At 36.3% G+C, this 14,473-nt stretch overlaps 1 protein-coding gene across 7 annotated transcripts in view; it reads right to left on the bottom strand.

Moving 5' to 3' along the window:
* SENP6 (SUMO specific peptidase 6) overlaps positions 1-14,473 on the bottom strand; it is a 116,923-nt gene that overhangs the window by 48,987 nt on the left and 53,463 nt on the right. For all 7 annotated transcript variants that reach the window (XM_086707257.1, XM_086707260.1, XM_086707263.1 and 4 more), the window contains one exon: positions 3,801-3,946. In XM_086707257.1, coding sequence (XP_086563383.1) covers positions 3,801-3,946 — 146 coding nt within the window. The remainder of the gene's footprint in view (positions 1-3,800; positions 3,947-14,473) is intronic.

Below are 14,473 nucleotides of genomic sequence, written 5' to 3'. Positions count from 1 at the left end.
CTACCCTTACTCCACTAGTGCTTTCTCTCTCTCAAAAATAAACATTTAAAAAAATACACTATATAATACATAACATGCAAAGTATGTGACAATCAACTGTGTTGTTGGAAAGGCTTCTAGACAACAGTTAAGTTAATTAAATGAAGTAAATAAATGAATAAAATTCTGGAAGAGTTAAAAGTTAATATGCAGATTTTCAATTGTGCAGGGATCAGCACTTCTAACTCCTGTGTTGTTCAAGGGTCAACTGTACATTTAAATGAAATAATGCAATTGTTCCCTAATGGACTTCAAATGGTTAGCCATGTCACAATGCACCTAAAAGGGAAACTCAAACAAAACAGCAGTGCCCATCTATGCATACCACACTGTGATAAAATACCTAATCATCTCAGAAATATCTAAACCCCACTCTTTTCATAGTAAGCAAAGAAATACTTCCATTTCTACATAGGTTTACAAAATATCCTGGTGAACCCCAAAAAAGTTTAAAGATATTAATTTATGTGGAAAACCGAGCCCCATCTGTTGTAGTGGGAATCAACTACATATAAGCTAACCCTGTCTTTTAAGAATCTGACACCAGAGGCACCTGGGTGGCTCAGTTGATTAAGTGTCTCACTTTTAATTTAGCTCAAGTCATGACCTCATGGTTTATGAGTTCAAGCCCTGCATTGGGCTCCATGCTGACAGTGCAGAGCCTGCTTGGGATTCTTTCTCTCCCCCTTTCTCTCTGCTCCCACCAACAGTGTGCACACTTGTGTTCTTTCTTTCTTTCTCATAATAAACACATAAACGTAAAAAAAATCTGACTCCAATTTTTCATTGCCTATAACAAAGATAAATAGTACATATTTCAATGGAAAGAACCCCATGAAAAGGTAATACTCCCACATATTTCCTTTTATAAGTTGATACTAAACACAGAAAGCACATAGTATTCAAATTTCTGATATTAAAATGCAGAATGAACTATACTGTAAACTATAATCATATGCCTTCCATCAGCTAAGAAACACATACCTTGGAACTATTTGCAACAAAAACAAAATGCATGTTAGCTGAACCAAATATAATATTAAATTTTCCATGATAAAAACTACAGATTCAGAACTGTATCAACCTAACAATCTAAACACTATAATCTCAACACTGCTCAATTACTTTTAGTAAAGTGTGTATGAAGTTATATATTTCCATAATAATTTCATGTTAGATAAAATTTCTTTTGGAAAACAAAGACTAATTAAAGTCTCATTTTCCCCCTCTTGGTAGGTAGACTATTACAAAATAAAATAAATCCTAGTCAGTAACACATACTATCTGCCAGACTCTATAGATAAATAATAACCAAGTAAGCTTAATAAGAATGAACCTGTCTCTGATGAGACACCAATGAGACGTCATTTTTAGTAAATATCCTTAAGATGTATAATCTCATTAAATATCAAAGACTGTGTTTCCTTGTAAACAGTACATAGTGTAGCATTTCACAAGCTACATGTGGGGAAAAAAAACCACTAATTTTGTTTAAGAATTAAAAATTACATAAAGGGTGGCTAGAATCTATTCTTTATGTTCACTAAGAACAGAGTAAGAACAACTGGAATGCAGTAAAGAGTAAAAGAAAGATTTATTTTAGATGTTAAAAAATTCTGAGGTTTTCAGCTGGCATGCTTAGGGGAGAGAAGGACAGTGTGTCCTTTCTGCTTCTTTACCTGGATCAAGCAGTGGGCCAGGCAGCGGGGAAATGCCAGTATGGGCTAGGCCAACCTTAGGCTGGCACTCCAGGAGAATGATCAGATAAAAAGCAACTGAACCAGTAAGTAAATGATGGGAGTCAGGCTTCTCAGTCAGAGAAGGAAGTTACAAATATGCAAAGTGGGAAAGGCTAAGATAAACACTGTGGTATTAGACCAGAACTGGAACTATCAGTGTGAATGCATGCATTTTAACATGTACTAAATATTAACACATAAACACACATATATTTGCTAGTTTTGCCCACTGAGAGGGCCTCTACACATGATACCAATTAGCAATAAGCATAACTAATGCCCAAATAGGTCCCTCCACTTATAGGAACAATGGCCCTTGGCGAAATACATAACTCTAGAGCTGAGACAGAGAAGATACAAAGAAGTCTAGACCATCTGGTTACATCAAAACTTAAGGAAGTATTCAAAGAATGATGTGGTTATGTCAAAAAGAAAGAGGAGCCAGCTTAAAGAACTTTCTGGGGGCCAAGACTGGGACAACCTGAGCATCAAAATAATGACAGTGACAGAGTATAATTTTTTTGAGTAAGAATCCATGTTGTGTCTACTATACTTCCAAAAAAAGAAAAGATCTATGTATTGAGCTGTATAAAGAAATAAGTAAATATAAGGAAAATTTCTACCTTAGAGTGGTACATCCTTTTATTATACTTTATATACACTCTACCTTACAGCAGCTCATCTTATTAATAAATAATACCTACTAATTAACTTTAAGGTGGACAAATATAGGAAAGTACATCTTAAGATAAATGTTATAATGTGAAAATTGTATATATTCTGATATGATGCAATGATGAGATTATAGAATCACTTGAGAGGATTCTTTTAAAATGCATAAATCATGAAGAAACATACTCCTCACAAATATCAACTTAATGAAAGACAAGGAAGGACTAAGAATTATTCCAGATTAAGGAAGACTAAAGATTACAACAATGAAATATAACACAATCCTGAATTTGATCCCGTTCCAGTGAAGGAAATTAATTAGGTGAAATGTGAATGGAGTTGGTGGATTAGACAGTAATTTTGGTCCATGTTAATTATAAAATTTTGACAAGCATACTCTGGTTTTATAGGAACATGCCCCATTCTCTGCCCCCTCCCCTGCCTTTTCTAAGGAAACGTGCACTAAAACATTAAAGTAATAAATAGGCATCATATTTGTTACTTATTCTCAAATGGTGCGGAAACACACACATATACAGAGGGAAGGTGGAAGGGAGGGAGATCAATATTTCAAATGTGGAAAACTGAGGAATCTAATAGAAGTCTATGTAAGCTGTTTTATTATTTCTTCAACTTTTTTGCAAATTTAAAATAATTTCAAAATATTTCTGGTTGAGAGCTATTATTTGGAGTATGTTGCAGGAAGGCACTGATAAATTCTTTCCAGATATATGTGTTTTACATTTTGGATAATGAAAAAAATGACATAGTGAAGGCAGAAAAGTCTGCTTAAAAAACTTTCTAGGAGAGGCTCCTAAGCAGCTCAGTCACTTAAGCATCTGACTTCGGCTCAGGTCATGATCTCATGGTTTGTGGGTTCAAGCCCTGCATCTGACTCTGTGCTGACAGCTCAGAGCCTGGAGCCTGTTTCAGATTCTGTGTCTCCCTCTCTCTCTGCCCTCCCCTGCTCATACTCTCTCTCGGAAATAAATACACATTAAAAATTTTTTTTTTCTAGGGACTCTTGGGCAGCTCAGTAGGTTAAGCGTTCAACTCTCAATTTCGTCTCAGATCGGTCAAGATCTCATGGTTTGTGGGACTGAGCCCCACACTGGGCTCCATGCTGACAGTGTGGAGCCTGCTTGGGATTCTCTCTTCTTCTCTTTCTTTGCCCCTCCCCCACTCAACACTCGCTCTCTCTCAAAATAAATAAACATTAAAAAAAAAAAAACTTTTCTATGTCTCTTCTAGTGCTATAAGGAAAGATCCCCTAGAATTTAGTAAGTATTAAATGTTATACTGATAAAAATACCAACTAATTGATTAGCAACAAAGAATTTCTCTACCCACCTCTATATCAGTTAAACATTTTTTTGAAGCAGGAGACAGAGGAGATAGAGACTGATATGTGCTACTATGACGTTTCTGTGGTACTTTCCTTTTAATTTCAGACTCCAGATGTGATTCTGACTCTTCAATTTTCTTTGTTACACGATCTAAAGGAAGGAGAAAAAAAAACAAATGTACTGAAATTAAATCTTATAAATTCCTCATGACTTTTGCTATAAACAATACTAATTTATATTACCAAATTATTATAGTTTGATTAAAATAAATTAATGTTTCAAAATGTACAACAAAGAGTAAGCAAAACTTGGGAGCAGGGGAAGATGGCTAAGAGGATCCTGAGCTCACCTCCTTCCTCAGGCACCAAGGCAACAACTACATATAATGCAACTCATTCTGAAAATAATCTTAAGATTACCAGAACAAATCTTTATAAAAGTATAAAAGAAAGGACACATTGAGAGGGTATGAGAGGCAGAGATGCAGTCGGGAACAAAATCCCTGGCAGGTAATCCAAAAGTGGGAGTGGTATCACAGGCGTGGAGGCCCTCCCAGAGGAGTGAGGGGATCAAGTTAGGCACCCTGGCTCTGGGAATCAGCCCCAAGAAGACAAGCTACACATAACACCTGGCTTTGAAAATCAGCAGTGATAACTCCAAGAGCTTTGAATATCAGTAGGCCTTAACTCTGGGAAAGCTGAAGGCTATCAGGGGAAAAAAAAAAAAAAAAAAAAAAGACTCTGCTTTTATTTTTTTATTATTATTATTTTTTTAATGTTTATTTAATTTTGAGACAGAGAGAGACACAGCATGAGCAGGGAAGGGGCAGAGAGAGAGGGAGACACAGAATGTGAAGCAGGCTCCAGGCTCTGAGCTGTCAGCACAGAGCCCGACACGGGGCTCGAACCCACGAACTGTGAAATCGTGACCTGAGCTGAAGTCGGACGCTCAACCGACTGAGCCACCCAGGCGCCCCAAGACTCTGCTTTTAAATTTTTTTTTTCAACGTTTTATTTATTTTTGGGACAGAGAGAGACAGAGCATGAACGGGGGAGGGGCAGAGAGAGAGAGGGAGACACAGAATCGGAAACAGGCTCCAGGCTCTGAGCCATCAGCCCACAGCCCGACGCGGGGCTCAAACTCACAGACCGCAAGATCGTGACCTGGCTGAAGTCAGACGCTTAACTGACTGCGCCACCCAGGCGCCCCAAGACTCTGCTTTTAAAGGATCAATGCATTTTATCACTTAGTCCAAGACCCAGGACAGAAACAGCACCTTGAAAAGCACCTGGGTTATATATGAAGGACATTCATTTGACTAAGTTTAGGGCATGTGTGAAAGGGGGAGGGATATACAAGAATAGAAATGCTGGGAAGCACCATTTTCCTTGCACTTCTTCAGCCTAGCTAACTGGACACTTGCAGGTGCCAGTTTTGACATTATCTATCTTCCTTAGTAGCAGTGCTCATGCTACCCTGGCATTCCCCTGCGAAACCACTTTAATCAAATAGCCAAACCCTATGTGTGCCTCCAAAGCAACCCCTACAATGCCACACCCAGTGAGCAATCCTACAGGGACAGTGCCCTGCCTACAACCACACTCACAAAAGTTGTAGCTGGACCTCTCAGCCTGCTGTGCCAAGAGTTAACCTCACCCATCAGCAAGCCTGCAGCAGCTACAGCCAGGCCTTTCTGCCAGCCCTGCTCATCAGTGCACCCTGCAGAAGTGATGGCTTAGTCACAACAGGAGGGTGCACACACAACCTACACAAGGGATACCCTTGGAGCACCTAGTTCTAGTGACTAGAGGTAAGTGTGCTATTGGGTCTCATAGGATGCCTTCTATATAAGACCACTACTTTCAAGATCGGGGAAAGCAGCTGATCTACCCAATACATAGAAACAGCAAGAGCCAGAAAAAGGAGGGCACAGTGAGATACGTTCCAAACAATGGAACAAGACAAAACTTCAGAAAAAGAACTAAATGAAATGGAGATAAGTAGTTTACCCAATGAAGAGCTCAAAGTAATGGTCATAAAGAGGCTCACTAGACATGAACAAAGAGTAAATGAACAAATTATATATCTATGTTACTTCAACATAGATATAAAAAATTAAAAAGAACCAATCAGCTGAAGAATACAGTAAGTGAAATGAAAAATACATTGGAAGATGCAGATTAGAGGATGCAGAAGAATGGATGAACAATCTGGAAGATATGTTAGTGCAAAGTACCCAAGCTGAACAAAAGCAAAATTAAAAAAAAAAAAAAAAAAGCACACGCTAAGGAACCTCTAGGACAACATCAACCATACTAACATAACACATTATACGGGTTCCAGAAGGATGAGAAAGGGGCAAATAATTTATTTGAAGAAATAATGACTGAAAACTTTCCTAACAGAGATAGAGGAAGAGATAACAGAGATAGAGAGCTCCAAACAAGATTAACCCAGGGAGACCACACCAAGACAAATAAAATGTCAAACATTAAAGACAAAGCGAGAATCTTAACAGCAACAGAAGAAAAGCAAATGGTTACATGAAGGGGAAACCAAGGCTATCAGCTGATTTTTCAGGCCAAAAGGGAGTAGTATGATACATTCAGAGTGCTAAAAAGAAAAAACTCACAACCAAGAATACTCTACCAGGCAAGATAAGCATTCAGAATTAAAGGAGAGCTAAAGAGTTTCCCAGAGAAAAACAAGTTAAAGAAGCTCATCCTCACTAAACTACTTTACAAGAAAGGTTAAAGGGACATCTTTAAGCAGAAAAGAAATAGCCATAACTAGAAGGAAATTATGGAAACAATTTTACTGCTAAAGCAAACATACAGTAAAAGCAATAGATCAATCACACACAAAACTAGTATGAAGGTTAAAAAACCAAAAGTAGTAAAATCAATTACATCTACAAAAATTAGTCAAAGGATACACAAAATATAAAATATAAAATGACATCATATACATAAACTGTGAGAGGAAGAAGTAAAACGGTAGTGAATTTAGTATATATTGAACTTAAGCAACAACAACTTAATAGACTGCTAAATATATAGGATGTTATATATGATCTTCATGGTAACCACAAACCACCAAAAAATATAAAGAAATGAACCCAAGCATAACACTAAAGAAAGTCATCAAATCATGGGGAAGAGAGCAAGAGAAAAAGAACTAAAAAACAACCAAAAACAATGAGCGTGATGGCAATAAGTACATACCTGTTAATAATTACTATAAATGTAAATAGACTAAATACTCCAATAAAAAGACAAAAGGTGACTGAATGGATAAAAAGAAAAAACTAGACCCTTCTATATGCTCCTATAAGAGCCTCACGTCAGACCTAAAGACACATACAGACTAAAAGTGGAGGGACAGAAAAATATATTCTATGCAAATGGAATTGGAAAAAAAAGTTGGGGTAACAATACTTATATCAGACAAAATAGACTTTAAAACATAGACTGTAACAAAAGACAAAGAAGGGCATTAAATAATGATAGAGGGATCAATCAACAAGAGGGTATACCAATTGTAAATATCTACGTGCCCAACACACAGGAGTACCTAAAAACATAAAACAAATATTAACAGACATAAAGGGAGAAATTGACAGTAAAACAGTAATAGTATGGGACTTTAACACCCCATTCACATCAATGGAAAAAGCATCCAAACGGCAAGTCAATAAAGAACCAGTGGCCTTAAGTAACATATTCTTAGGTAGATGGATTTAACACATAAATATTGAACATTTCATCCCCAAAAAGCAGAATACACATTCTTTTCAAGTGTACATGGAACATTCTCCAGATGAGATCAATTGTGAGGCCACAAAACAAGTCTCAACAAATTTTAAAAGACTGAAATATATCAAACATTTTTTCCAACAGTATGAAATTAGAAATCAATTACAAGAGAAAAACTGAAGGGGGAAAAAAACCCCACCATCCCACAAACATACGGAAGCTGAACAAGTTATTAAACAACCAATGGGTCGATGAAGGAATCAAAGAGGAAATAAATACTTAGAGACAAATGAAAATGGAAACACAATGGTTTGAAAACTTTGGGATAGATCAAAGCAGTTCTAAGAGTGAAGTTTATAAAGATATAGCCCTACTTCAAAAAAAAAAAAACAAAACAAGAAAAATCTCAAATAAACAAATGTTCCCTTACACATAAAGGAACCAGAAAAGAACAAGGCCCCAAGTTAATACAATAAAGAAAATAATAAAGATCAGAGCAGAAACAAATGAAACAGAGACTAAAAACACAATGGAAAAGAAATGAAACCAAGAGAAATTCTTTGAAAAAATAAACAAAACTTCTAAACCTTTTTCACCAAGAAAAAAAGAGGACTCAAAATCCGAAATAAAAGAGAAGTTACAACTGATACCATAAAAACACAAAGAATTATGAGATAACTATGAAAAATTATATGCCAATAAATTGGACAAACTAGCAGAAATGGATAATTCCTAGAGACATAATTTTCCAAGAGTGAGTCAGGAAGAAATAGAAAATATGAACAGACCAATTTCTAGTAACAAAACAAAACTGGTCATCAAAGCTCTCAACAAACGAAAGTCTAGGACCAGATAACTTCACAGGTAAATTCTATTTAAAGAAGAGTTAATACCTATCCTTTCCAAACTCTTCCAAAACAAAAAAAAGGGAAGAAATGCTTCCAAATTCATTGTACAAAATCAATACAATGGTTGATTGTACCTGGTACCAAACCAAACAAAACCACTACAAAAAAAGAAAATTATACATCAACACCCTTGATGAACACAGATGCAAAAATCCTCAATAAAATACTAGGAAATTAAAAAAAAAATTTTTTTTTAACGTTTATTTATTTTTGAGACAGAGAAAGACAGAGCATGAACAGGGGAGGGGCAGACAGAGAGGGAGACACAGAATCTGAAACAGGCTCCAGGCTCTGAGCTGTCAGCACAGAGCCCGACGCGGGGCTTGAACCCACGGAGCGTGAGATCATGACCTGAGCTGAAGTCGCTTAACTGACCAAGCCACCCAGGCGCCCCATATTAGGAAATTGAATTGAACAATACATCAAAGGATCATTCACTACAATGAAGTGGAGTTTATTCCAGGGAAGCAAGGGCAGTTCAGTATCCACAAATCAGTCAATGTGATACATCTCAAAACAAAATAAAGGGTAAAATCATATGACCGTCTCAATAGATATAAAAAAGCATTTGACAAAATTCAGTATCTGTTCATAATGAAGACTCTCAATAAAGTGGGTTTAGAGGGAACATACCTCAACATAATAAATGCCACATAGGACAAACGCACAGTGAGAAGCTGAAAGCTTTTTCTCAAGACAGGGATTTCCACTCTCACCACTTTTATTCAACATAGGACTGGAAGTCCCTAGCTACAGCAATCAGACAAGAAAAAAATTATAAGAATCAAATTGGTAAGGTAGCAAAACTCACTATTTGCAGATAACATGGTATTACATATAGAAAACCCTAAAGACACCACCAAAAAACTATCTGAAGTAATAAATGAATTCTGTAAAGTTGCAGAATAAAAAATATATGGAAACGGGTTGATTTTCTGTACACAAATAACCTAGCACAATTTTTTTAATCCCACTTATAACTGCATCAAAAAGAGTAATATTATCTACAAAAAATTTAGCTGACAATGTGAAAGACCTGTACTGTGAAAACTGTAAGACACTGATGAAAGAAACTGAAGATGACACAAATAAATGGAAAGGTATACCATGTCATGTATTGGAAAAATATTGTTAAAATGTCCATACTATCTAAAGCAATCCACAGATTCAATGCAACTCCCATCAAAACACCAATAATATTTTTCACAGAAGTAGCTCAAATAATCCTAAAGTTTGTATGGAACCACAAACCCTGAATAGCCAAAGCAGTCTTCAGAAAGAAGAACAAAGTTGGAGGTATCACAATATCAGATTTCAAACTATCCTACGAAGTTACAGTAATTAAAATAGTAAAGAAATGGCACAAAACAGATGCATAAAGCAATGGAACAAGATAGAGAGCCCAGACATAAACCTACACTTAGGTGGTCAATTAATCTACAACAAAGGAGGCAAGAATATGCAAGGGGGAAAACAGTCTCTTCAATAAATGGTGCTTGGAAAACTGGACAGTCACAGGCAAAAGAATGAAACTGAACCACTTTTCTTACACCCTACACAAAAATAAACTCAAAATGGATTAAAGACCTAAATGTAAGACCTGAAACCATAAAACTCCTAAAATAAACATAGACAGTCAACTCCTGGACATCAGCCTTAGCAATATTTTTCTGTATCTGTCTCCTCAGGCAAGGGAAACAAAGGCAAAAATAAATAATTGGGACTATACAAGCTTTTGCACAGCAAAGGAAACCATCAATAAAACAAAAGGCAACCAAGTGAATGGGAGAAGAAATTTGCAAGTGTTATTATCTGATAAGGGATTAACATCCAAAATACATGAAGAACTTACACAACTCAACAACAAAAAGACAATCAGATTAAAAAATGGGCAGAGGATCTGAATAAACATTTTTCCAAAGCCAGACACACGAGGAGATGAATCAACATTACTAATCATCAGGGAAATGCAAATCAAAACCACAATGAGATCACCTTACACCAGTCAGGATGGCTAAAATTAAAAAGACAAGAAGTAAGTATTGATGAGGATGTGGAGAAAAGGGAATCCTTGCTCCCTGTGAGTGGGAATGTAAATTGGTACAGCCACTATGGACAACAGTATAAGGGTTCCTCAAAAAACTAAGAAATAGAAATACCATAGGATCCAGTAATTTTGCTCCTGGATACTCACCCAAAGAATTAAAAAAAAAAAAACTAACTAAAAAACTAATTTGAAATGATTTATCCACCCCTATATTTATTACAACATCATTTGTAATAGCCACGATATGTGGCTATTTGCCCCCCACACATACACACTGGAATATGACTCAGACATTAAAAAAAAAAAAATGAAATTTTGCTTTTTGTGATAACATGGATGGACCTAGAGGGTACTGTACTAAGCAAAATAAGTCAAACAGAAAAACAAATACCTTTTTTTCCTAATGTTTATGTATTTAATTTTGAGAGAGACAGAGCACACAAGTGGGGAGGAGTAGAGAGTGAGAGGGAGACACAGAATCTGAAGCAGACTACAAGCTCTGAGCTGTCAGCACAAAGCATGACGCAGGGCTCAAACCCACAAACTGTGAGATCATGACATGAGCCGAAGATGAATGCTTAACTAACTGAGCCACCCAAGTGCCCCTAAAGACAAATACCTTTTAATTTCACTTATGTGTGGAATCTAACAAATCAAACTAACAAAAAGCAGAAAGTCCCATAAATACAGAGAACAAACTGATGGTTGCCAAGAGAAGTGGTAGGCAAAATGAGTAAAGAGGAGTAGGAGACACAGGCTTCCAGTTATGGAATCAAAAAGTCACGGGGATAAAAGGCACACATAGGGAATAGTCAGTGGTATTGTAATTGTGTTGTATACATACAATCATGTGATAGATGGTAGCTACGTTTGTGATCACAGTGTAATTTATAATCGTTGAATCACTATGCTGTATACCTGAAACATGCATTATTTCATGTCAACTATACATCAACAAAAAGTAATAATAATAAAAGAATAACCAGAACTTTAAGTTGTAGCCTATAATCATGTCCTGGTAGCTTTACTTTTCACTCCTCACCAGGATCTGCACACACTGTGGACCACTCTCATCAAGCGTACCAACATTCTCTTCAGTTTATTCTGTTTTTAAGACAGCAGAGGGACTTCTCACAACGAACCAATCAGTCAATCAATCTGTCGCTCTCTCTCATACACACTCACTCACACACACACACACACACACACACACACACACACACACACACACTTAAAGTTAGTGACTCTTCTTAGATTAGTAATAAGAAAAAAACAGAATTCAAACATTGGGTGCAACTGTTTAGATAAAGGAAACTAAACTAATATTCAGCCTAATGGTTTGTTATTCAAGAAATACAAAAGGATTTTCCTCACTATTTTTCAATGCAAATTTAATACTTTTCATTAAGGACATAATTAGAATTTTTAAGTGATTGAATGAACACCCAAAAAGAATAATTTATTACACTCTGACTTTATCAGCAAAGATTTAAGTATGCAAGACAATACATGTTTCTAAAACACAAGTTAATGAGTCTACAAACCAAAATTTTCTACCTTCATGATCCCAAATTTGTTAAATACTTCCATATTCCTATCTTCAATATCCTCTTTTAAAAAAATTTTTTTTGAGTTTATTTATTTATTTTGAGAAAGAAAGAACAAGCAGGGAATGGGCAGAGAGAGAAGGAGAGAGAGAATCTCAAGCAGGCTCTGGGCTGACAGGGGCTTGAACTCACAAACCATGAGGTCATGACCTGAGCTGAAGTCAAGAGTCTGACACTTAAGCGACTAAGCCACCCAGGCACCCCAATATCCTCTTTTTTAAAAAAGTGTATTTATTTTGAGAGAAAGAGAGAGCGTGTGCATATGCAGGTACACGAGTGGGGTAGGGGTAGAGAGGGAGAGAAAGAATCCCAAGCAGGCTCCACACTGCCAGCATAGAGCCTAACATGGGACTTGAACTCACAAACCATGAGATCATGACCTGAGCCAAAATCGAGTCACTTAACCAACTGAGCCACCCAAGTGCCTCTAATATCCTCTTATCTTTGAATTTTTTTAAATAAGGAGGTTACCTACACATACAAATCAATATTATGTAATATTTCTGAGTCTGAAATACGATATTGTCTTAAGAAGCCTACACAATTTGGACGCCTGATGGCTCAGTCGGTTATATGTTCGACTTTGGCTCAGGTCATGGTCTCACGGTCATGAGTTCAAGCCCCACATCAGGCTCTGTACTGACAGCTCAGAGCTTAGAGCTTGTTTCGGATTCTGTGTCTCCCTCTCTCTCTCTGCCCTCCTCCTGCTCATACTCTGTCCCTCTCTCAAAAATAAACAAACATTAAAAAAAAAAAAAGAAGTCTATACAATTATTCTTGTTACTGTAATCACAGAGTTGCACTAGGTGAATTCTACCTTTCCAGCATTTGTACAGTTCAAACACTTTACTTTCCTGGACAAGAAAGCTGGAAATCTAAATAATAGCTGACTTCTCCTTGTGCCTCCCTTCCTCACATTCAAGGGAATTCTAACAGCTCTTAAATTCATTACTTCCTCTCCAACACCACTGCCAGTATATTTCAGATACTTAACTCTTGGCCTAAATTGATTTCCCTCACTCCAAGTGAATCCTTCCTCATTACTGCCAAAGTGATCTAACAAAAAATATGACTACATTCTAATGTTTAATATCTTTCAATGATTCTAGTAGCTAAGGAAAAAATTCAGAACCCTATCTCTTTGCAAGCAAAAGTTTGTGTTGATGTTCCAGTCTTCCAAACAAACTGCTCCTCAAAGAGGTTCATTTCTCCAGGGTGTATGTCCTATCATGCTCTACATATTACTGTTCTCTTCACAAGTAAAGCCCTCCCCATTTAAGTAAATTCAAACCATTCTTTGCTAAGAAGCTGCCTCTGCCCCACACTAAGCATAAATAAACAATCCTTGGAGCTTCCATAGCATTTAATCTGTATTTCTATTAGCACCTAATTGTATTTTACTGTTATTATTTGTACTGATCTGTTTCTTCCCATTATATTGTCAGCTTTGAAAGAGCAGAAAATAACGTTTTGGCCACATGTTTTCCTAGTGTCTAGAAACTGTACAAGCTAAGGGCTCAAAAGATGTTTAATGGATTAATGAATCACACAGCAGAAGTTAAAACCATATGACATACTTTAAAAAGATGAAATTACATGAGTGAAAGGAAGAAATGCTGTTACTACATCATCTTTGAAAATGTCTTAACTTTGTCACACAGAGATACTCATTCACTCGAAGATCTAGAAACATAAAGACTTGGCCTCTAGGCAAAGAGAGGAACTGAAAACTGCTCCTAAGAACTAACACCAGAGGTTACAGAGAAGCTACTCCAGTCTAGAGCATCCGAGGTTTAGTGAGTATTCCTATAAAGATTAAATTACTTTGTTAGACTCATTGTATACAAAAAGCAGTTTCTATACAAGTGAAGAAAACAGAATGTTCACCTAAGACCAAATAGTAGGAACATCAAGATTAGAATATTTCTTATTGGATTCTCCACCTCAACATCTTTTTAATATACCACACTATTTCCAGCTAAGCAGAAAGGTCAGAATATGGAAGCTATTACAAGTAAAAATGACTAGCTGGTTGAACATACAGAATAAATTTTTAATCTAATTAAAAAAAAAAAAACAAAAACACAAGGTCCTCCATTAAAAAAAAAAAATGTTCATGGTAGCTTTATTCATAGTAGTCATAAAGTGGAAACCACCCATAATCTACCATCAGGCAAATGGATAAACAAACTGGTACATCATACAATGGAATACTAAAAAGGAAAAAATACTAATGCATGTAGTAACATAGATCAATCTCAAAACAAATTATCTTGAACGAAAAAAGTCTTACATAAAAGAGTACATAATGTTTTATTCCACTAATATGAAGTCCCAGAATAAGCAAAATTAATTTATGC

This window comes from Puma concolor, chromosome B2 (assembly GCF_028749965.1).
Source record: "Puma concolor isolate L17-30 chromosome B2, mPumCon1.1.hap2, whole genome shotgun sequence".
Lineage (NCBI taxonomy): Eukaryota > Metazoa > Chordata > Mammalia > Carnivora > Felidae > Puma > Puma concolor.
This window is presented reverse-complemented; position numbering and strand designations above follow the sequence as displayed.